Here is a 26301-nt window from a genome sequence, read left to right as displayed (position 1 = left end):
GCTTATTGTTGGAGAAATTACTGTAATGTACACGTAACAGGACTACCTAAGAAAGACATCAATTGATTACAGTTAGTGCAGAATGCGGCTGCCAGAATCTTAACTAGGAAAACAAACTCTGAACACATCTCAGCAGTCTTAGCGTTGTTACATTAGTTACCTGTGTCATTCAAAATTGACTTTAAAATACTATTAATGGTTTACAAAGTCTTAGATAATCTCACTCCATCCTATATTTTGGAATGCCTGCCCCCTACAGTCCAAATTGTAACCTCAGATCTTCGCATAGAGGAGGAGGTTATGAGAATGTGCTGATACAGCGCACTGCCACCCCCACCACACGATGATCCATAGAGATCTGCTTATTATTCTTTTGCTGTTATGAACTCAATCTGGAAAACTTTACCGATTGAAACTGCCAGGCTAGTTACTGTGGAGCATTAAAAACAAATCTGCTAAAAACCCATTATTTTAATTTGGCTTGTCCGTAGCTAGATGTACCCAAACAGACTATATAGGTATAGAAGTATCTTATTTTTCAGGGTTCCACAATCTGTACTAATCTCTTCTAATCTTTGCTGTTTTTACTGGTTCTTCTGTGGTGGAGATCTGCACCACCACCACCTGATCAGGGCACCATGCAGCCCCCTGGGATAATGGGATGAAGGTGGGTGTCTCAGCTGTCCACAACAGCAACTTCATCAAATTCCTATCATTGGAGGCCTGAAACCTAGGAGGACTGAATTAAGAACATTTATGTTAGCTAGAATGCCTGTTTGGGGGTGGATGCTTTTTTCAGGTTCCTGAAGACTTTATTTTTTTCTCCAGTCTAACTGGAGTTTGTTTTTTCTGTCCTCCTGGTCCTCAAACCGTAATCTTTTTCCTTTGTTACTTATTCTGTAATATTATGCATGCAGGTTAGATGACTTGGCGATCCTAAATTGTCCCTAGTGTGTTTGTGCCCTGTGGTGGGTTGGCACCCTGCCCAGGGTTTGTTCCTGCCTTGTGCCTTGTGCTGGCTGAGATTGACTCCAGCAGACCCCCGTGACCCTGTGTTCAGATATAGTGGGTTGGACAGTGACTAACTGACTGACAACTTATTGCCTAACCTTTTTGGCTTTTAATTTCATATACTGTAACTATCTTTTTGTCATCATGTAAAGCACTTTGAACTACATTGCTTGCATGAATATGCATTATATTAATACATGTTGATACATACACACAAACACACATATACAGTATCTCACAACAGGTAGTACACCCCTCACATTTTTGTAAATATTTTATTATATCTTTTCATGGGACAACACTGAAGATATGATACTTTAAGACAATGTAAAGTAGTCCGCGTACAGCTTGTATAACAGCGTAAATTTGCTGCCCCCTTAAAATAACTCAACACAAAGCCATTAATGTCTGAACTGCTGTCAACAAAAGTGAGCACACCCCATAAGTGAAAAATGTTCAAATTGTGCCCAAAGTGTCAATATTTTGTGTGGCCTCCATTATTTTCCAGCACTGCCTTAACTCTCTTGGGCATGGAGTTCACTGGAGCTTCACAGGTTGCCACTGGAACAACATCACGGAGCTGGTGGATGTTAGAGACCTTGGGCTCCTCCACCTTTCGTTTCAGGATGCCCAACAGATGCTCAATAGGGTTTAGGTTTGGAAACATGCTTGGCCAGTCCAGCATCTTTACCCTCAGTTTCTTTAGCAAGGCAGTGGTCGTCTTGGAGGTGTGTTTGGGGTTGTTATCATGTTGGAATACTGCCCTGCGGCACAGTTTCTGCTTCACTATGTCACAGTAGATGTTGGCATTCATGGTTCCCTCAATGAACTATAGCTCCCCATTGCCAGCAGCATCCATGCAGCCCCAAACCATGACACTCTCACCAGCATGCTTCACTGTAGGCAAGACACACTTGTCTTTATATTCCTCACCTGGCTGCCACCGCACACGCTTGACACCATCTGAACCAAGTAAGTTTATCCTTGGTCTCATCAGACCACAGGACATGGTTCCAGTAATCCATGTCCTTAGTCTGCTTGTCTTCAGCAAACTGTTTGCGGTCTTTCTTGTACATCATCTTTATAAGAGGCTTCCTTCTTGGACAACAGCCATGCAGACCAATTTGATGCAGTGTGTGGCGGGCGTATGGTCTGAGCACTGACAGGCTGACCCCCTTCAACCTCTGCAGCAATGCTGGCAGCACTCGTACGTCTACTTTCAAAAGACAACCTCTGGATATGACACTGAGCACGTGAACTCCACTTCTTTGGTCAACCATGGTGAGGCCTGTTCTGAGTGGAACCTGTCCTGCTAAACCACTGTATGGTCTTGGCCACCGTGCTGCAGCTCAGTTTCAGGATGTTGGCAATCTTCTTATAGCCTATCTTCATGCATTGTTGTTTTATTGTTTATTTCTTGTGGCTTATTGTTCAAAAGAAGTTTGTGAAAACTGATGTGTGAGAATAAATATTTTTTATTTTATCAAAGTAACGTGCTGTATTCTTTTGTCTTGGGTGTGGGGCACTGGTGGCAACCCCTTGTGTTCACTACATATATATTTCGTGATGTTGAATTGGTGTCTTGCACCCCAAAGACAAGGCTGAGTGTCAGTACTTTAACAAAATCAGCTTTATTCAGCTCAAAACAGGAAGTGCACGGTTATTTATTGTAGTGGGATGTACCATTCTACTATACACAGACACAGCAAACGGGCAGGGTCGGGGCCAGGTCAGTGGCCAAGTTATTGTGTTCCCTGCATCACCCATCGGGCAACCGGTACTTTCCGCATGGCAGTGGTCGGCTTGTAGTTGTTTCTGTGGCACTGCGAGTCTGTGGTTGCCATGGTGACGGACAAGCAACCCTTAACAGACGCGTAAGTCGCACTTCCCCGTGTCGACCCGTTTGAGTTCAGAAGTCTCACAATATATACACACACACATATATATATACACACACATACATACGTGTGTTTGTATATAAATATGTGTATATGTAAGTGTACATATGTATACAGATATAGAAGGAATAGTCACACCATGGATAATCCTAAGGGGTTGCCTTTATGAGAAATCAGATTTTGAGCATCACATCTAATCAGAAAAAACAATGCAATTCACCAGTATGTGTACCAGACCGTAACTGCCAATATTTTTATGAATTTTTCTGTTTAACTGTAAGTTGCAAAACATTTTACATTTTGAATATCTCTGTGTTGCCATTAAACTTGTAATAAAAAAAAATGAATTTCCAAATGTACTATACTTGTGAAGGAAATTTTGTCTGGCTTGTATAACTGTTAAAAACCAGGTAACAGGATCAAGTTTCTGATAGTTAAGGACGGTCATTCTTGTCAACCATTGGTCGAGTTTTATTGTTTTAATTTGCACCTATGATCTGATATTATACCATAAATATTATGTTCCCTATTATATCTTAAGTGTACAAAGCTTTCTAATGGTCATGTTCTTGTTTGCTATTGTGCCATAGTCTCACCGCAATAATATTTCTGACAAATCAAACTGCCACAATGGAGCCATTAATTTGCCTGGCAGATAGGAAATGCTGATTTGTAACAGGGCTTTTGTGCACGGGTTCTTTTTTCTTTTTGCATAATATAACATTGTCAGATTGACTTTAATCCAAGTCTGGAGTGGGTCCAATCCCAGCAGCCTCGGTCAAAATTCAGGAACTTTGGCGGAGTGGTAACTCTGAGAATAATGATCTGCACGGGTATCTGGAAGTTTGGTGGAACTACCAGAAGGGATCCCACTCCATTGGACCCTTAATCAATGCACTTAACCTGAAAATTGCTCCGGGGGCACTGTACGATGGCTGACCCTGCACTCTGACCTCCAAAAGGACCAATTCCCCCGCGGATTAATAAAGTACAGTATGTTAAAAAAAAAAAAAAAATCACATAACGTCAATTTAGAGTTGAGCGTTACCTTCACCTGCATGCCTCGGGGGATTGAGGGAGGTACAAAGAGATGCTGCGAAAACGTGCCAACTGCGCAAAGCGAACAACGGTAAGGGATTCGTGAGACGGTACGGATTGGAAACGCACTGCCCAATGTTTTGAGAGAAGGAAAAAAGCTCTCGCGTTAAATTTCCAGTGTTTTATTCGAGGCAATCTGTGTAATAGATAACCAAAATGGATTACATTGGTGTGATAGGTGAGTAGGTTCAGAGCAACACAACTTGAAATTCAATTCAAATTTGACCTGCATTAACGTTTGTCTAAATTCTGCTTGCTCGCAACACAATGTGAAAAAGGATGTAGGCACCGCGCCGTTTTCGAAACTCACCATTGAATTAATCAGGACTAAGAATTGTCATGTAAGGTTCTATCAGCTCACGTTAACTGTAACTGAACGGGTACAAGTGTCGAATGGACTTTTATTTTGATACACTAACGCACACGCACGACCGGAAACAGCCCTTTTCTATTGTTATTTTTGAGCTCGTTTCAAATTGCGCGTCAGGCGTTGGATGCTCGGTCTGTATGCTGTTGTGAAAGCAGGTCACAAGAAAGGCAACTGGCATGGAATAACAATACCAGACACAACACCATATGAGAAGAGAAATGAGACGGCGGCAGCAACGCCAAAGACCGTAGACCTTGTGAGGCCCATTCCCCGCTCTGTTTTGTAGCACGGATGTGTCGCGAGTCTGAACTAAGTGCCCCACTTAGTCAGTTGTGTCCTTGTAGTCCCCTGGCAGATCCCGTGTCTCCTTATCATTGGTGAGTCCGTTTCTTTCCTTTACCACTCGAACCCGCAGTGTTCATACAAAGCTGAAGTGGACCTGTTAAGTTAATATGGGTTTATGTCAGTGTAGCTTTTGTCATTTCTTTTGTGTGTATAAAAGGACAACATTACAAGGAGCCGCAGATTATTTATCCGTGTAAACTGCTAATTCAGTGACCGTCAATGATCAGTTGGAAACATATAAGAAAATCTCTTGGCCATTTCCTTCTCATCCCTTTGGCGTCATTTATAGAAGAGGAAGGGGCTCCTGGATAAAAGCACGGATGTTACTGGCAGGGCTCCGTCCTGGGTTTGAATCATCGGTCTGGCCCCCACGTACAGTCGGAGTACCTGTGACATTATTAAGTATAAAGCTGATGGGTTACATGTGGTATTACGCTACATTTTGGAAACGTTTAGAGTTTATGTAGTTGTTACAGAATAAGAAGAATAAATACCAGAGAGAGCGGCTGTCTTTTCAGGATCTGAACATGGCGTGGCACCTGATCCGTAATAACACTCAAAGGAAACGGGGCTACTCCTAAGAAAGCGGGAGAGGCGGGATGGTCAATAGCTACCGATGTCTCTGCACATTATGGTTCTGAATTTGTATGTTACACAATTCAGTGGTATTGTCATTATTTTAAAAAAATCATTTGATTGTAAACATGGTATTTTGTCACACAACAAATCATTAAAATAGTTACGTATTCGGTAGCAAGTGGAGATCATATAAAAGAACACATATTACGTTTGCTAATTAATATAAATTGTGGCCATTCCGTATGTTGCGTATTTAGCAACCAAAATTAAAACTTGCGCTTTGCCCAACTTTTGAATGTCACTCTTGAATGAGTTTGCTCTCATCAGAATGACACAATCACATTCACGTCTCTGTTATGTGGACTTGCCTGTGCGGTGAAACTGTTGAATATTTTACATTTTACATAGACCGCCTCAATTGAGCTTGACGGTGTTGTGATTCGCACAGGAATACAATCTATGACGTTTGGGAAGCCCAAAGTACATTAGAAGTCGTTACTGATCAGACTTTAAAACCATACATTTTACATAATATCACTTACCAGCCAAAAAAAAATTAAAAAAAATAATGAAACGTTTGACTAGCCGATGCTTTTCCAAGATTCTGTGCGTCGCCAACAGTTCAAAATTTTCCAGATGCAAAGAAAAGCAAAACTTATGCAAGTCCTTTGTTCTGTGGTCAGATATTTGCAGCGGCACAATGTATGACTTACGCTTCGATTAATGAAAAGGTTGAAATCCATTAATTATTGAGCTGTGCAATTTAAGCTATTTAATATATTTTACTATTTATTATTATGCAGTTTATACTTACAGATATTATCATGGCATGTATCAAAAGTGTTATTCTTTCTAATTATTATTTGTGCTATTTGTTTAAAAGCTCAACGCAGTACCCGAGTTTCCATTTCTATAAGATTTTAAGCACGCAGTACCCGAGTTTCCATTTCTATAAGATTTTAAGCACTGGTCTCCATACGATGCGTTTGCTTGCACTTAAATAACCCGGTTATTCAGAAAAAGAAAAAAAAAACACATTTCTAAACCCTTATTCCGGTTAGAAACATTGGTGTTTTTGGAGTATGAGAAAGCTGATTAACAGAGGTAGATTTCTCTGTGAATAACCCAGTTACGTGGCCTTAACCAGGGTTACAGTTAAGGATTTTGTAGTTTGGCGCATGTCCGTTGAACTATGTTAGCTTCGCAATTGATTTCAGCAGCCACGGGTAGAAGAAACATCCACAAAATCAGCTTCCCGAGGCAAATGTTCCAGTGTCTGAATTCGTCCTTTCTCCTGGATGAAATAATCTCGCAGTATTTCAGAAATTACTAAATTTTTGTTGATGAGCTGAATGTATAGTGCTAAATGTAGTGACAAAATCTCCAGGGGCCTCATGTATAACGCCGTGCGTAGAACTCGCACTAAAACATGGCGTAAGCACAAAAGCCGAAATGTGCTTACGCACAGAAAAATCCAGATGCAGGAATCTGTGCGTACTCCAACTTCCACGTTCTTTCGTTACATAAATCCCGATCAGCGTGAAAACTAACGCTCGTGCACGCGCATCTTGTAACGCCCCAAATCCTCCCAGAATTACGCCTATTTGAATATGCAAATCAATATAAATCGCCCTTAAGCGCAGCCTTCTGTGAAAAGACAATGGGAAAAGCACGGGGAAAATATAAGAATTTCAGCGAATACCAAGTGGAGGCAAAGGAAAAACATACTATTTGTTCAAATAAGCCGTGGTATAATCAACAAAAGGAAGTTGATCGAGTGACATAGCGTGTTGGAGAAACATGAAAGCTCACATCCACAAAATCGCACAGTGCCGGAAATAAAAAAGAAGTCACATATCAAAGTCGCCGTGAAAAGAAGAGTTGTAGCCCACTGTCTGAGTGTCATATGAAAGCTTATTAGGGTACAGAGAAAAAAGCCACACGGTGGGGAAAAAGCACGAAATGTCAACTTCAATCTCGACATTTCCACTTTAATCACGTAGTTTATTTTGTCATTAAAGTAGAACATCATAAAATTCATCTTAAAATTGTTTAATTAACCAGTTTCTAAAATCACATCCTAATTAAAGTAGCACGTTAAATGCTTTGTTTTGTATTTGATCTTCTTCTATGTGCTCTATGTGTGTGAATCACTACTTGCTTCTTAAACAGGCTCTCTTCCTCCAACTGGACACAGAGTCCATTACATTCGTGATATTACAGCTCTCTGAATAACTAAAATACTGAGATGTATACGTGATGTCATTTTCATGATGATAGGAGTTAAAGCACGTTATTAAACATGTTTCACTTCGATGAAATAATTTATTGCAGCAGTACTCAGGGGCGGCTCTAGGCTTGTAGTGGCACCGGGCAGAGGAAGAATCGGTGGCTGGCTCTATCGCCCACCAATGTCAGTAAAGTAGCTTATGCACGGTGGATGGCCACGTATGTTGCAGACACTAGCCGCCTCGTGCTCATGACACAAGCATTTAACTTTTGCCGAAATTTGTCGCTGCGTTTTTAGCTGTGTTGTTATTTTCTCTTTCTGTTTTATATTCAATATATATTGGCGTAGCCGTCACTGCAGTCAGTGCTTTTCTTTCCCCAAGTAACCGATCGCCATACAATCAGCTCTGTAATAGAAGTTAAGCCATCTGTAAGCTTAGCGCCGATTCTTCAAAACGTTTAAAGAACATTGAAATATCTTCGTAGTACATGTTTAATTATTCTATCCTTAAAGACACTCCCAGTGAAGAATATAGATTATTTAAATGAAGTTAAAGTTTTATCTGTATAATTTAACAAACATATTTTGCTGCATTTCACCTTAAAAATGATATCGTCATCATATGTAAATACGCTTTATAAAGTGGCTCAGGTTGTGCGATATTATAACTGTAGTGCAAGTTTACAGTGTGGTGATTGTACTTATAAGTACAAACAGTTCTACAAGGAGCACTTGATTGGCTGCATTTAAAGTTTTTGGGATTAAACTGTTTCTGAACCGCGAGGTCCGTTCAGGAAAGGCTTTGAAACGTTTTGCCGTGGCAGAGACAGCGTGTGCTTAATGCCGTATACCGATAATTCTCTTTCCGATCAGCTGCTGCTGTGATTCACACTCAGATACAGTGATATAAATACTTCGAGTGGTGCAGTGAGAGAAATATGGAAAAAGATGATCCGCTGTGGCAACTCCTAACGGGAGGAGCTGAAAGAAGAAGTGAGAGTAACAACGCTAAAGCAGTTATGGTATTTGGAATACTATGGCTATTCCCTCTACCATTATATTGTTACGAGTTAATTACAATCAGATGCATTACACTAACAAACAATATGCGGTTAGTTTCTGTGTATTTATAAAGCCGCGTCATGAAAATAATGAGTAATCACACAAGAACAGTAGCACTGCTTTGACGCTGGGTGCCGCCAGTTTGCAAAACCGAGAGGAGAACTTGCGTACGACAAGACATGAGGTACCGTGGAAAAGTGCGTGGCTTTACGCCAAGTGTAGGTTTTATACATCGCGATTTGAACGTGGAAAAGTTCTTACGCAACATTTCTGTGCGTACGCACCGTTTATACATGAGGCCCCAGAGCTGTAGGCTATCACGTTAAAAGTAATGTTTGTTATGTAGTCCGATTACCTTTTTTAAAAATAATAAATAGCCTATTGATATGTTAACGCGGGTAATTTTACTTTAATATTTTTATTCCATCAGCACTCGGTGTAAGGCAAGAAGCACACGTAACGGGTCCAGTGCAGGACTCGATTGAACAGACAAGCACAGATATATATATATATATATATATATATATATATATATATATATATATATATATATATATATATATATATATATATTTTTAAAACCACGCATATATTTAGTTAAAAAGTGTACTAAAAAGTAAAAAAAAAAAAAAAAAGTCTCTCATACATCACACCTAAAAAAAAAATAAAAACGTGGGTGCTTTTTTGAATGTTGATTGATGAAAAGCGCCCACGCTTTTATTTTACGAGTAATGTATGAGACTTATTTTTTTACTTTTTAGTACACTTTTTAACTTTATGTTAGCGTGGTTTTTAAAAAAGTGTTATATATATATATATTCAACTTTTTAGTCTTGGGTTTATTTTAGTATAATTTTGTAATCAACATTTTAACACTTCCTTTGACGTTTATATACACACATCTTCATACAAGATTCAGATACTAGCGCCATCTATTGGTGAAATCTTGAACTATTCTTCATATAAAAATTTTATTTCTTAATTAACATGGATTAATTGATCGATTAGTGAAATTGATTATTAATTCATGTATTGTCATCGGAAGTGAGTAAGTGTGCAAAATTTCAAGTCATTTGGACAATAGGAAGTGGGGTAAGTGTCGATTACAAGATTTGTACCAGACAACAAACAGGCGAAGCTAATATAAGCGTGGTAAAAATAATAAAAAAGGTGTGTTCTGCATGAACTCTGGTTACAGAAAACTATAAAGCATCAATTTGAATTTGGTATGTAAACGAACTCACAGACTCCCATTCTATCAGTAACTTTGTCTCCGTTCTTGAAAATGTGTGATAAAACATTTTTCTCTGCTGTAAAGACAAACCACATGGGGTATGTAACATATAAGAAAATAAATATTTTTTGTGTGGACAGTGACACCATTCTACAATTAAGGTGTTCTTTTCAGCCACTAATTCAATGCATTTTGCTAGTAAGAAAAACACACAATTTATATTTTTTAAATCCATTTTAATGAACATCTGCAAAAAGCAGTGACCCAATCCTGAATCCACCAAACCGGACACCTTCAACACCCTGGCTGCGACTAGAAATTCTGTCTATAAAAGTTATGAACAGAATCGGTGACAAAGGGCAGCCCTGGCGGAGTCCAACTCTCACTGGAAACGGGCTCGACTTACTGCCGGCAATGCGGACCAGTCTCTGACACCGGTTGTACAGGGACCGAACAACTCTTATCAGGGGGTCCGGTACCCCATACTCCCGGAGCACCCCTCACAGGATTCCCCGAGGGACACGGTCGAACGCCTTTTCCAAGTCCACAAAACACATGTAGAGTGGTTGGGCAAACTCCCATTTTGCATATGATGTTGTCCTGTTTGCTTCATCAGGCCGTGATCTTCAGCTCTCTCTGGATCGGTTCGCAGCTGAGATGAGAATCAGCACCTCCAAATCCGAGACCATGGTCCTCAGCCGGAAAAGGGTGAAGTGCCCTCTCAGGGTTGGGGGAGAGATCCTGCCCCAAGTGGAGGAGTTCAAGTATCTCGGGGTTTTGTTCATAAGTGAGGGAAGAATGGAGCGTGAGATCGACAGGTGGATCGGTGCAGCATCCGCAGTGATGCGGGCTCTGCATTGGTCTGTCGTGGTGAAAAAGGAGCTGAGCCGTAAGGCAAAGCTCTCAATTTACCAGTCGATCTACGCTCCTACCCTCACCTATGGTCATGAGCTATGGGTAGTGACCGAAAGAACGAGATCGCGAATACAAGCGGCTGAAATGAGTTTCCTTCGCAGGGTGTCTGGGCTTTCCCTTAAGGATAGGGTGAGAAGCTCAGTCATCCGGGATGGGCTCAGAGTAGAGCATCGAGAGGAGTCAGATGAGGTGGCTCTGGCATCTGATCAGGATGCCTCCTGGACGCCTCCCTAGCGAGGTGTTACGGGCACGTCCAACCGGGAGGAGGCCCCAGGGAAGACCCAGGACACGCTGGAGGGACTATGTCTCCCGGCTGGCCTGGGAACGCCTTTGGGATTATCCCGGAAGAGCTGGAAGAAGTGGCCGGGGAAAGGGAAGTCTGGGCCTCTCTGCTTAAGCTGCTACTCCCGCAACCCAACCTCGGATAAGCGGAAGATGATGGATGGATTTGAATGAACTCATAGTTAGTGCATGGACCAGAACTTTCTTGTGCTTGCCAGTCAGTATGTTGTTCCTTCACTACACACTAAGATTGAAGCATTAAGAATTGCTGTGGATGGACTTACTCTACTACTGTGGTTTTTGTGAAATGTCTAAATTGACATAAACCTTGTTACATTTATTTGGCTGATGCCTTTATCCGAGGCAACTTACAACATTTATGTTACAATTGGTTCTGTTTCTTTTGTTTTTACAATAGGTCAAGTGACTTGCTCATGGTCACAGTGTCAGTAACAGGATTTGAACCCACAACCTTAACCACTACACCACCCTGCCTGTTCATGTAGGTACTTAAAAAAAAAAAAAAAAGTATATATATATTTGTGTGTGTGCGCAGATCATTTTAGTCTAATTATGATAGAATTAAAACCCTTTCTTTCCACAGATAGAAACTGCCATTTTATGTAAGACAGAGATCTATGCAACAATGGAGGCATTCCAGGCCGACAGATACGCTATGGAAGAAAATACTTTGCATATTAAAGAGGAGGACTCTGAATGGGAGTCTGTCCACTATAACCAGACAAGACTTCACCTTAAGGAGGAGGCACATGAGTGGGAGTTGACAGATATTACGGAAAGTTCTGAGAATAAATGTCTCATTATGGGCATCCAGAAACATGAAATTATTAATAACATCAAGCAAAGCGACCTCGGCTTAGAGTTTGCCTTTGAGCATGGATGTCAAGATGGAGTGGCAATCGGGGTCTCCACTTGGAGTGAGAATTCCGTCAGTGTGAAGTCTGAATCAGTAATGTCCGATGTAAAAAGGACTGTGAAGATTTCATCCCAGCGAACTCTGAAAGAGGAACCAACATCTACAAGTCCTTCAGAAGAAAGTAAGTGTAAAAGAAATCCATGTCTGTTCTGGGACCCAAAGTTATTTATCTAAAAGCTTGACTTCTGGTAAACTTTAAAATATATTGATGTTTACTCATTTTTATTTAAATTATTGACTTTATAAATGCCATGGCCCTTAATTGGAATAACTGACTTGAAATGGATGAACTGACAAGTGTAATTTAAACATTTGAACTGAATTGGCAGTTAAAAGGCATATGCACTCCATAGTTTATTATGTTTTGGTTTTTTTTTATATTCATTTAGAAAGAAACCATTGAGTTAAGTGTAAATAAATCAATGCAACAATTTCAACATTTTCTGGGTATTTTACAGTCAAGTTTTCCATCATTTGAACAAATGAAAATTATGAGTTTTAAAGCAGTCTGAAATAGTGCAGGGGGAGTTCTGGGGGAATAGAAGATATGTGAGACACACTTGCTATTCCAGAATTTAGTCAAACAGATAAATTCTAGCAAATCTTGCCTAACTTATCAAAGCACGTTGAAAATGCATGACACACATATATACTGTACTAGCAAAATACCCGCGCTTCGCAGCGGAGAAGTAGTGTGTTAAAGAAGTAATGAAAAAGAAAAGGAAACATTTTGAAAATAACATGATTGTCAATGTAATTGTTTTGTCATTGTGATGAGTGTTGCTGTCATATATATATATATATATATATATATACATACAGTATATATACACACATATAAACATATATATATATATATATATATATACATATCCTTACATATATACACACACACACACATATATACAAATAATTCAATGGGCAGGCTATTTCGTATCAGTGCAATACGCTGCTTGTTAAAACAGATGATTCCCGCTCTTACGTGCAAGTCTGCCTGGATATTATGAACTATCATATCTGTTCAAGTTCTAATTAAATTTTAAATGGAAGGAATTTTTATTTAGTTGACAAAATATTATTCTGGAATAAATCAACTCAAACCTTAAATATTTTTATGGAGAGCAAAATATTATATCGTGTCTAAATTATACAAGTTAAAAATAAAGTAAACGTTAAAAGAACAAACATTCAAATTTCTTTACTCTTATGTAATTTTATATAAAAATAAACTTAAATTTTAAATATCCCAAAAGATTTTGCTCTCCATAAAATATATCCTGTCAAAATTATACAAATTCAAATATGAACATGGTGCATAACAAAACCTGGAAATATAAATAAAATGTGTTCTTTTCAGCAATAACAAATCAAATCATTCAGTTGTCTTTGCTCTTATGTCATTTTATCAGATTTGGACGCCTGGCATCTTTTTTTGGCAACAAGTTCGTTTCTGTTTGGTGTGAGGTTCTGTGTTGTGGAGATTCTCAGGATGGACTGCAGGTGCTCATCAGTGAGGCGACTCCTGTGTGCTGTTTTGTTAGTCTTCATCACTGAGAAGAGCTTCTCACACAGATATGTGCTACCAAACATGCACAAGGTTCGAGCCGCATGTAGACGCAGCTGGAGCATTTCTGCGGGAATGGAGTGAATAAACTGTGAGGGCCGTGCAGTATGTACTTTGCCTTCAGTGTGCCATTACACTGCAGCTCAATCACCTCCATCTGAATCTGCACAGGTGCAGTTTCCACATCGACGGCAAATGGGTTGCGAAACAACTCAAAATTCTTTTTTTGTTCTTCAAAGTCACCAAAGCGCCGTGTGAACTCAGTGCGCAGTGCGCTCAGTTTATCAGCAAAGTGCGATTTGGGAACACCGTTGTGCTGACTTGGTTCAACATTACTTGGCAACAGGGAAAGTGGGGCAAGTTGCACTGGTGCATTTGTGTCTCCCATAAAAGTAGCTTCACTTGAAATCACTTTGTGATTTTGCACGGTAAAAGCGTCTGCTGAAGTGTCAGATTCTTCTTTAACTCTTCTGCTTTCTGTATCTTGTGCATTGCATTCAGGTCTTTCAGGTTATCTTGATGTTTTGTCTCATAGTGCCGTCTTAGATTAAATTCTGTAATTACAGCCACATTAGCTCCACAAATGAGACACACGGGTTTACCGGCAATGTCAGTAAACATATACTCAGCCTCCCATCGGTTTTTAAAGGCTCTATGTTCAGAATCACCTTTTCTCTTTGGCATCGTGTGGGCTAGCTTCGCAATAACTTGCAGCATCATAAGCTAGACTTGATTAACGCGGTAAGTGTTCGGCAAGGCAGCTGAAGCGCTGCATTATGGGATCTGTAGTTTATTGTGTTACCAGCGCTTCATATCCCCGGGCCATTAATAACAATAATATATAAAATGATCTCGCGGGCTGGATATAATTACACGCTGGGCCGGATGTGGCCTGTGGGCCTTGAGTTTGACACATATGGACTAAATAGAACTTGAAAAGAAATATTTTTTCAAATGTGATGGCGCAATTCAGATCGAGTTGACGCGCACTACAGTACATCGAGCCGCGTGCTATTGTGGTTTTGCCTGCGTGCCTCAATAAGTTACCCTCCCCTCGCTCTTACTTTTTTACCGTTCATCTAATGAATACACTGAGTATGGCTTTACCAAAACAATCATTGATCGCGAATAAAGTATCCATTATTCATAAAGCTTCAATTGGTGATCTGTCTTTCTGCGTTAACCGCATATTTTTTTCATACGTCTCAAACCAAGGGGATGCGAAGTTAAAATGAATAAAAATGTGTGCGTACATACTTAGTGCATCCCCTCTTGGGAATCGAACCTCGGATGTCGGCGCTAGAGGCGAAGCCTCTACTATTGCGCCACGGCGTATGGTTTATCTATTTGAGCGTAGCAGTGTAATTCAGTTTTTGTTCAGCACTCTTTGGAACTGTTGCTTTTGTCTGCGCACTGCGCCAGTTCACGTGAGCCACTGAATATGGTTTTATATGTCACTCGCTCGCTTCTAATTGTTTCGCTGCCTTCTTAATTATATAATGCATGTTTTCTTAAGCGCTTTTTGGAGCTCTTCCTGGTTTTCTACGTACTGTGTAATTACGTGGGAGGCGTGATGATGTCACACGAAACTCCGCCCCCACGGCTTTCGAGCTCAACTCCATTACAGTAAATGGAGAAAAATAGCTTCTAGTTATGACCATTATGCGTAGAATTTCGAAATGAAACCTGCCCAACTTTTGTAAGGAAGCTGTAAGGAATGAGCCTGCCAAATTTCAGCCTTCTAACTACACGGCAAGTTGGAGAATTAGTGATGAGTCAGTCAGTGAGGGCTTTGCCTTTTATTAGTGTATGTATATATATATATATATATATATATATATATATATATATATATATATATATATATATATATATATATATATATATATATATATATATATTAGGGGTGGGATTGGATTAAAAAAATTAATCTAATTAATTAGAGGCTTTGTAATTAATTAATCTTGATTAATCGTATGTAATTGCGTATGTAATCGCAGAAAAAAATTTGCCCAAAAGCGCAAATTTTTTTTTTAATTTAAAAGGGTTTTACTGGGCGACAGAATGAAATAATAGACATGGAGATGAATATTGTAAACTCAAGCTCTTTTAATTTCTGGGGGGAAAAAAATGCATTTAAACTGCATTTCAATTCAAAACAGAAACAAAAATATCATCCCTGGCTAAAATTGGGTAGACTTAAAAAATAGTGGTATTTTAAGTACTTTAAGTACATTTTCAGAATGGTATTGTCTTTAAATAATAATAACAAAAAATTCAACATAAAGTGCAGTTTTTCTTCTTTAAAAAATAAGGCAGAAACATAAAAGGTAATTTGACCAGCATAATCTTTAAACTCTGTGTATCCTTAGCCAAAATTATTTTGTACATTAGACTAAAACAGTGTGATCATTGAACATTTTGTAATTAGATGTAATTAGAATTACTAACGGTCACGGAAGTCCAATGATCCCCAGTAAGAGCCACAAAGTCCGCTCTCTGTAATGCATCTAATTTTGCTTGCTTTTCAGTATCATAAAGCTGTTGAATTTTACTTGAAATAGTCTCTTGGCACGGCAGTTGAAAAGTTGGATCACCTGAAGGTAACTGTAGCACATTTTCTAACCCCCTATCTTCTACCACTGTTAGTGGTCTACAGTCCAAAGCAATCCATTTTGCGAGAGAATTTGTAAGTTTGACCGATGTTGACTTACTAATTTTGGTCCTGAAGCCAGTCATTTCATCAGTTTTGGGCTGCCGACACCTTTTGTTGGTAACTCACACTCGTACTGCTAGTGCTAACAGCATACACAGTTTCTATGCTTGCTGTAACATGTTTTGCATTTAGATGGTACCGTAAGGTTGAAGTGCCTCAGTGGTATGCAAACTCCTTTTTGCACAGTTTGCACAAAACCGCGCTTTTATCAAGGCTTCCGCCGGGTAGTCTTTTGAAATGAAATTTGCCTCCGATCAGTCCTGGCAACGTGCTTTCTTCCGACTCTGTGTGTGTGTGCATCAATGTAATCGGTGTACCAGGAAATCATGCATTGACAAAAGTTCCCCTTTGCTTGGAATACAAAGTGTGATTAAATGCATTATTTTTTTTAACACGTTATGGAGTACATGCATCAAAGCTTCTCAGCTGTGCTTGTGCTAAGAAAAGGAAACATTTTAAACATAACGTAACATGATTGTCAATGTAATAGTCTTGTGACCGTTATGAGTGTTGCTGTCATCAAGGATTTGATTATCATTATTTCTTTCAATCAGGTTTGTATTTGGAGGTTGTGTTGTGTTCATGTTATATTCCGTGTTTGTCAACTGTTGTAAAGATAACAGCTTTCATTCATCGAAGTGTTCACCACCCAAATCGGCACTCGTGAATCTAAGATGTTCAACATGCATTCCCGGTATTAATTTGTTGATTTTCCTGCGAATATGTAGCGGTAGCGTGTGTATGAACTTAATTTAATCTTTTCCAGTCCTGCAAAGTCAGTTGACGTGAACTGCTCGGAGTACATGCATTGAAGCTTCTCAGCTGTGCTCGTGCGATTTCGCGATGTCCACGGTTTTATTTAATGTTAGCTAAGACCCGGCACTTAAAAGTTTCTTGCTACAGCAATTTTAACTCTGTTACAATGTGATCCAAAGTCTCGTTTATACCCTGCGTTCTTCTCATTAAACTTGTATCTCGCGAATATCGTATGTGTCGTGGGCATGACAAACGCCAGCTGCAGCGTGTCTATGAACTTAATTTAAACTTACGGTTCACACTGAGCTTTGCTTCCGCAGTAGCTGCACTTATGAATATGTTTGTATGCGTCACTCGCTTGATAATCTTTTGCTGCCTTCTCAATTGTGAAATGCGTTTTTTGTTCAGAGCTCTTTGGAGCTCTTCCTTGTTCTCTACGTACTTGCGTCCCACATCATCACGCCGCCCACGTAACTACGCCTCACACGGCGACCGAGCCGCTGGCCATGGCCATATATATGGTCGAAAGTAGGTTCCAGGTATGACCGTTTCGCGTAGAAATTCGAAATTCGAATTCAAACCAGTCCGTGTTCACTCATCCACACAGCCACACTAAGCTGGCATTTTCAAAAATACACAGCTCTGGAGGTCATTTTCGGAAGTCTTCATCTTTGGGAGTCATAAATGCAGGAGTCGTGTGGATGACAGACAAAAACTGAAGCTAATGTCTACATTTTTAAACGTAGTGTATCCCAGCTTATTCCTGGTATTATCAAGTTGGAGTTTAAAGGTCCCCATAATACCTTACATAAGTAGGTTCGTTTAATGCAGGAATCTGTGGCTTTCCGTGTTTATAAAACTGCAGTTTCACCGTGACATTTTCCCTTAACCAGGTTTCACTTGTTTGTGCCCCCGTTCTCCTTAAAGAAGTCATCTAAATGAATGGGCAAGCATAACGTCGGCATACTGCACATACACGTGGTTCAGTTTAATTTGTTTGTTTTGCTATTTAAAGTACAGTAATATAAGAGGGTGAGCCAAAACGTTTCTACACTATGGTTATATTAAAACGTCTGTTGGCAGCGCTGTCTTTCCATATGAGGTCCCTGTCTCCCTAATCACTGCTGTGCAGGTGTGAAAGCGTTATGTCAGATCATTTGTAACTGCAGTGTGGTACCCCACTTGTGATTTGCATGAAAGAAGAGAAATGTGCAGTGATTCATTTTTTTTTATTATCTGAGGTTGTGCCTGGTGCCGATTATTTCTAGAAGACTTTTTCACAAAGTGTTTTGTCTTGAAGAAATGTTTATAAATGGATAGAGAAGTTCAAGGAAGGTTGCAGAAGTTTCATCCATGAAGAAAGAGCTGGACACACGTCCACGACTAATGACAGCATTGAGCGTGCACGTGAAATGATACTGTTGAAGTAGATGAGTGACAGTAGATGATATGCCAAATCAGCCATGGCTCTGCCTATGCGATAATCCACAACAGAAGCGTTTGGATATCTGCAAATAAAGTTTGGATCGATACTCTACTCTGAAGAAGGTGAAAGATTCTTAAAAAAAAATCGTTACTGGTGACGAGATGTGGATTCATCACTACGAGCCGCAGAGTATGGAATGAAAACATCCTCAATCGCTGACCAAGAAAAAGTTCAGTAGTCGAGCATCTGCTGGAAAATTGATGCTTACGGTTTTCTGGGATTCTCAAAGGCCAATATTGGAACATTATCAGGAAAAAGGTTCAATAATCAACCACACTCATTACAGTGAGATGCTCACTGAAGGGCTAAAGTCTGAATTTCGAACAAAACGAACAAGGACATTGTGTTCTTGCATGACCATGCACATCGCCTACACTGTTGACTCGTTTGGAGGTGTTGCAGCATCCTCCCTATAGTCCTGATTTTGCCCCATCGGACTATCACCTGTTTGGTCCCCTGAAAGAAGCCCTACAAGGACGAAGATTCACATCTGATGAAGAGGTGAAGACCGTGATGCATTTGTGGCTCGCAGCGCAACCATTTTTTTTTAATGAAGGAGTACGAAAGCTTATTGACAAATGGACAAAGTGCATTGAAAAGCAGGGAGATGATGTTGAAAAATGATGTCTTTGTCTTTTCTGAAAGTTGATTCAAATTCTACAGCCGGAGTGTGGATAATTTTTGACTCACTCTTGTATTTTGACTGTAATGTGTGTGCTTTCTAGAAATGCACTAACCAGTACTGGGCTAAAGTTAGTAGCAGTGGAAAGGATTTTAACTGTGACTGGGCTGTAAAGTTCCTCTCAAATCTGTTTCCTCGGGGTGCTCATGTTTTCCTCCTGCATCACCAAAGGCATGCAGGTTACGCTGACTGGCAATTCCAAGCTAACCCTGTGTGGGTTGTGATAGATGTGTGCCCTGTTTGCTTTTTTTTTTTTTTCCTGCATTGCATCCAGTGCTACTGGAAGGCAAATGGGCATTGCCCATTCTGCTGGGCTTTTGTGGTACACCAGGGCCTGTCAAACAAGCTGATTTAACAGGGAGGCAGGCATCCAACTGCACCTCCCTCCACTTGCATTACAAAGTAAGTGATGATTTGCATATATTCAAAAAGAATCATAAGCGTATATGAAAAGAAATATTATATCCTAATGCATGCTAGTATAGTAAGGGTTAAAATATAAAAAGCCCTCGCCTGCATATTTTAGTATTTTCCTGTTTGCAGCTATAAACCACCTATACCTTGCTGCTAAAACTTCACTCAAGGACACTGTGTACTTTTAGAGGGCTAAATAGGCCGTTGTTTAAAGAAATGCAGCCATTGAGACTGGCCATGAGAGGAAACCAGACAGGCCATTTGCTTTATTTGCAGCGGCTGGGCCTCTGGCTCCCTGTCTGCCTGCCTGCCAGGACAGGTGATGACAAGTCAAGGAAAATGTAGTTTATAAGAAACAGCGTTACTCTTTAGGGGCGCAGCTGCCCCAACCTCTAGCCCAATATCTTGTGTGGATCCGCCTGATTCCAACTTACTGGTGGGAATCGATTGATAAATCAGTTTCAGACATCTGAACAGGGTATGAAGTAATGATGACAGTTTCGGTCAAGTGATGGACATTAGGTAATGACGGGAAGAACCAGAAGGAGGAGAGTATTTTGAATAAGTGATAAGAATTGTAATAAATGTAAGCTCGCTGAATTTGCTAAGGGCTGATTTAATTTGAACTGAGACCATGTATGCATCACACAATAAAACTGGATTCTGCCTTCCTGAAACTCTGTGTGCCTTCTTTCAGGAGCGTGTTTCTGCCACAATAGTGACTGAGCTCCAGTTTGTACGAAGATCTGCCTGGACTTCATCTGATGACAGGTGTAAATCAGAGGTGACTTGTCCTCTCTCCGGTGGTCCCCCTGCAGACCTCTTGAGCTAGAAGTGCACAATGGACTCCAGCAAGAACAAAGACTTGCAATTCAAGGGATGACAACTAAAATGGACAGAAGAACCCACCCCTTAGAAGACCTTGATTTTTGTAACTGGAAGTGACTCTAATCCAATAAGGCAAAGGTTCAGCCTTCCTTCCAAACCACATACAACCCATGAAGCAGAGAATGAGAAGAAGCGAAGAGAAACTTGGAGAACTGTGAATTGAACACACTCACTGAAATTTTCTGGGGAATACTAGAGAAAATTCTTCTCAGGGATGTTCTCCAAAATGACTTTCTAAAATCTCTCAAATTAAAAGTTAGGAGCCACTCTTCTCGAATCCGACAAACTCTTCTCTTTGTGAATGTGATTCAGTGCTTAGATAAGTAGAATTCTAAATACCAGTTAAGAGCCAGCCTGTTGTATGTTTCTGTGTCCAAACTTGTATGTCAACAGATATATGCAGTTATCATATTTCAATACTCCTCATGTTTATCAATAAATTGTATTATTCTGTTCCTTATAACAAGTGGGCTTCAGTTACCTTAATATACACTATTGCCAAAAGTATTGGGACACCTGCCTTTACAAACACATGAACTTTAATGACATCCCATTCTTAATACATAGGCTTTAGTATGGAGTTGGCCCACCCTTTGAAGCTCTAACAGCTTCAACTCTTCTGGGAAGACTTTCCACAAGATATAGGAGTGTGTTTAGGAGAATTTGTGACCATTCAGAGCATTTGTGAGGGTTAGGGTTAGAGAAAGCCTGGCTCATTCGCAGTCTCTATTCTAATTCATCCCAAAGGTGTTCTATCAGGTTGAGCTCAGGGCTCTTTGCAGGTCTGTCAAGTTCCTCCACATCAAACTTGCTCATTCATTTCTTTACAGGCCTTGCTTTGTGCACTGGTGTGTGCACAGTCATGTTGGAACAGGTGACAGGGCAGATCCAAGCAACTACAGGCCAGTAAGCTTAACAAGCATCACAGGAAAATTAATGGAAGGAATTATTAAGGATAAGATTGAGCAACACATGGCAAGGACAGGAGTTATTCTGAACAGTCAGCATGGGTTCAGAAGAGGGAGGTCGTGTTTTACTAACATGATGGAATTCTATGATGTTGCAACAAAAGCATACGATCAAAGTGGAGCTGATGATATTATTTATCTGGACTTTCAGAAAGCATTTGATAAGGTGCCACATGAGAGGTTGGGCATCAAGTTAAAAGAAGTGGGAGTTCAGGGTGATGTTTTTAGATGGGTGCAGAATTGGCTCAAACAGGTTGATGGTGCGAGGAACCTCATCAGAACTGGCCGATGTTATGAGTGGTGTTCCACAAGGGTAGGTGCTAGGGCTGCAGCTATTTTTAATATATATAAATGATTTAGATAGAAAGTAACAAGCTGGTTAAGTTTGCAGATGATACCAAGATAGCTGGACTGGCAAATAATCTGGAATCCATTGAAACATCACAGAAGGGACTTGGACAGCATTCAGGCTTGGGCAGATTTGTGGCAGATGAAATTTAATGTCAGTAAATGTAAAAAAGTATTAGACTTAAGAAGTAAAAATGTTAGGTTTGAATGCACAATGGGCGGACGGAAAATCAAGAGTACACCTTATGAGAAGGATTGCAGTGGACTCTTAAGCTATCAACTTCCTAACAGTGTTCAGAAGCCGTTAAGAAGGCTAAATGTATGTCAGGTTATATAGCACCCTGATGGGTTATATCATTACAGAAGGACTTGGATAGCATACAGGCTTGGGCAGATTTGTGGCAGATGAAATATAATGTCAGTAAATGTAAAGTATTACACATAGGAAGTATAAATATTAGGTTTGAATACACAATGGGCGGTCGGAAAATCGAGAGTACACCTTATGAGAAGGATTTAGGAGTCATAGTGGACTCCAAGCTATCAACTTCCAAACAGTGTTCAGAAGCCATTAAGAAGGCTAACAGAATGTTAGGTTATATAGCACGATCTGTGGAGTACAAGTCCAAGGAGGTTATGCTCAACCTTTATAACACAGTGGTGAGGCCTCATCTGGAGTACTGTGTGCAGTTTTGGTCTCCAGGCTACAAAAAGGACATAGCAGTGCTAGAAAAGGTCCAGAGAAGAGCGACTAGGCTGATTCCAGGTCTACAGGGGTTGAATTATGAGGAAAGATTAAAAGAGTTGAGCCTTTACAGTTTAAGCAAAAGAAGATTAAGAGGTGACATGATTGAAGTGTTTAAAATTATGAAGGGAATTAGTACAGTGGATCGAGACTTGTATTTTAAAATGAGCTCATCAAGAACACGGGGACACAGTTGGAAACTTGTTAAGGGTAAATTTTGCACAAACATTAGGAAGTTTTTCTTTACACAAAGAATGATAGACACTTGGAATAAGCTACCAAGTAGTGTGGTAGACAGTAAGACGTTAGGGACTTTCAAAACTCGACTTGATGTTTTCTTGGAGGAAACAAGTGGATAGGACTGGCGAGCTTTGTTGGGCTGAATGGCCTGTTCTCGTCTAGATTGTTCTAATGTTCTAACGTACTGTAACACAAGGAAGGGGCCATCCCACAAAGTTGGAAGCATGAAATTGTCCGAAATAGCTTTGTATGCTGAAGCTTTAAGAGTTCCTTTCACTGGAACTAAGGGGGCCAAACCCAACACACGAAAAACAACACCGCACCATAATCCCCCTCCACGCAACTTTACACTTAGCACAATGCAGTCAGTCAAGTACCGCTCTCCTGGCCACCACCAAACCCAGACTCGCCCATCAGATTGTGTGATCTGTCACTCCAGAGGATTCGTCTGCACTGCTCTAGAGTCCAATGGCGGTGGGCTTTACACCATTGCATCCAACGCTTTGCATTGCACTTGGTGATGTAAGGCTTGGCTGCAGTGGTTCGGCCATGAAAACCCACTCCATAAAGCTCTCTAGTTGTTGAGCTTTTGGAGGTTTGTAGCTATCGACTCTGCAGAAAGTTGGCGACTTCTGCACACCTCAGCATGCACAGTCCCCTCTCTGTGATTTTACGTGGCCTACCACTCCGTGGCTGTGTTGCTGTCATTCCCAATTGCTTCCACTTTCTTATAATACCACTAACAGTTGACCGTGGAATATTTAGTAGCGAGGAAATTTCACGCATGAACGTATTGCACAGGTGGCATCCTCTCACGGTACCACGCTTGAATTCACTGAGCTCCTGTGTTTGTAGAAGCCGTCTGCATGCCGAGGTGCTTGATGTTATACACCTGTGGCCATGGATTGAATGCCGGAATTCAATGATTTGGAGGGGGGTCCCAGTACCTTTGGCAATATCGTGTAAGTCTAAAGGCTAGAGACCTGCCTTTTACAACAGAGAAAGAAACATAAAGTAGGAGCCTTGCCAAGTTATTTAGTCAATTACTGGCATCGCTGAAGGCAAAGCTAATAAGTAAATAACCAAGGTGAAATTTATTTTTTTAAATCCAACATCATTATGGTATCATCCTGGATGGGTTTCTTCTTGATTACTAATCATCAGATTCCTATACTGCCTAGATACATTCTGGCCTAAGCAGTTTCAATATTGATACATTGTTTATGTTTTTATCTTTATTGTGATGAATTTAATTTACTCCCATCCTGTTTAAAGACAACTTTCAAATGCTCTCTCTACAGGTAATGTGAGTGCTTCCCCAGTCTGAACGTGATTGAACTCTTTTACCTAGTGTGTTATTCGGTCTTCATCTCGCTTTTCCTGTTTCATATTCCTTTGTCTTTTACTTTCACTGAAAAAGAATTGAATTGTCTTCTGTCTTTCCAGCCACCAGTACCTTAAGCATGCGTTGAGCATTTACTGTACATGCATCTTCAGTTGCTTTTGTTTACTCATTCAGGGTTGCTCTTAAGCAGATAAAGAAGCAATATTAGAATAAATAAATAAATAAATACAGGTGTTTAAAATGGCTGCACCTCATTAAACAAAATGTTTAATAATGAAGTTAAGTACATTTGGAAAATGGCTGTACACTGGTTGTCTGAGAATATTTTTATAAGACATTTTCATACTCTTGTCAATGTGGACCTTTCTGTATAATCTAGATAAATAAATAGCACCCCAATTGGCCCAATGGGCAAATTTTAGTTTTTAACTGAAGCTCAAGAAATATAATGAGCAATAACAAACCCCTACAAACACAAAAGTTACAAAAAAAAAGAAAAAAATGTCTTTTTATTTATGTCTTTGTGCAGAGTTTCAAGAGAGTGACCGCTTCTCCCCATCTTCATTTATTCAGAGCAGTCCACAACTGGCAATGCATGATGAAAATATGAAGAAATCTGAATCGGAGAGTTTGCTACCAGCCTCTTTGAATAATGGTTCAATGCCTGGTATGAAACTGATATGGACAGATGCCTCTGGCAGCCATCAACGGGAGAAGAACACAAGTCTGGTGTCTTTGTATATCTGCCAGGAGCAGGGGAAAAGTTTTAAAGGTATATCTAATTATGAAGACCATCAGTGGAATCATGAGAAGCAAAGGCCATATTGCTGTTCTGAATGTGGCAAAAGATTCACTCACAGTAGCAGCCTGCGGGTACACACAAGAATTCACACTGGCGAAAGACCATACTGCTGCTCCGAATGCGGCAAACGATTCCCAGACAGTAGCCGCTTTCAGAGACACAATAGAATTCACACTGGGGAGAAGCCATATTGCTGCTCTGAGTGTGGTAAAAGATTCATTAGCAGCAGCAATCTTCAGGCGCACTTAAGAATTCACACTGGGGAGAAACCATATGGCTGTCCTGAATGTGGGAAACTATTTTCCACCTTTCGGCATCTTCAGACCCACACGAGAATCCACACGGGAGAGAAGCCGTACTGCTGCCCGGAATGTTCCAAGCGATTTTCTGACCATACCAGTCTTCGGAGACACAGCAGAATTCACACTGGCGAGAAACCCTATTGCTGTCCAGAATGTGGCAAACTCTTCTCACAGTTGAGTACTTTGCAGACCCACAAAAAAATTCACACTGTAGAGAAGCCGTATTGTTGTTCTGAATGTGGAAAACACTTCTCTGACCAAAACAGACTTCAGAAACACACAAAGATTCACCTGGTTGAGGAAGTTTAAGAGGATGATGTGTTTGGGGGTATGTGCAGTGCTTCAATGGCACTTTTCATTCTTGATGAGTGTTTACAAGTGGTGGGCTTTGTTAAAATACTAGGCAAATTTGTTCCATACTATGCTCAAACCCCCCTACTGGCCTGCACTTAAGCTGTGCATAATGTTCTGGGCCTGCTTTCTTCATGACCATGTAACTTTGTGTAAAGCCAAAACACGATCTGAGCACAGAGTGACAGCATGCATTTCACAATGATTTTATTTATTTTGTGGTTGTTTTGGAGTAGTGTAGGGTAGGATAACGCTCTACCCTGTTACAGATTTATTGAGTGTGCAGCACAGTATTTTGCTGTTAATCGTGCTGCACATCCTAGAAGATTTTTATGCAGACAAATGATGTTAAGGGAGGAATTTGCTTGAACTTTTCTTGCCCACTGCAATGAATGTTCTTCTGTAAGATGACAATAAAAACCTGTATTTAACTCAAATAGTATCAAATGAAATGAGAATTGGACTGTGTAACTTATCACACCAGTGACGTCATGTCTGTTTTCTGTGCTCAAGCACATTTACCAATAACACTGTTCCTGAATCCTATTGAAGAGGTGGGCCCTGGGTACAGTATGGTTGGCCTGGCATTGAGCGATCACACTAGTCAAACAAACTAGACTTTGGGGGGTTTTGGTTGGGTTAGGGCAGTGAAGACAAACCTTTTAGAGACCAAGTGCCCAAACCGCAACCCAAAACCCACTCATTTATCGCAAAGTGCCAACACGGCAATTTA

The 26301-nt window shown here is 40.3% G+C and overlaps 1 protein-coding gene across 1 annotated transcript in view; it reads left to right on the top strand.

Moving 5' to 3' along the window:
• The window catches only part of LOC120534391 (gastrula zinc finger protein XlCGF57.1-like), a 54484-nt gene extending 28486 nt beyond the window's left edge, over positions 1-25998 (top strand). The window contains exon 4 of the mRNA XM_039761943.1: positions 24932-25998. Within this exon, the coding sequence (XP_039617877.1) occupies positions 24932-25526 (595 nt within the window). The 3' untranslated portion in view covers positions 25527-25998. The remainder of the gene's footprint in view (positions 1-24931) is intronic.
• The last annotated feature ends 303 nt before the right edge of the window (positions 25999-26301 follow it).

The sequence above is a fragment of the Polypterus senegalus genome, chromosome 8, assembly GCF_016835505.1.
Source record: "Polypterus senegalus isolate Bchr_013 chromosome 8, ASM1683550v1, whole genome shotgun sequence".
Lineage (NCBI taxonomy): Eukaryota > Metazoa > Chordata > Cladistia > Polypteriformes > Polypteridae > Polypterus > Polypterus senegalus.
Note: the sequence above shows the minus strand (reverse complement) of the source record. Positions and strands in the feature narration are given on the sequence as shown.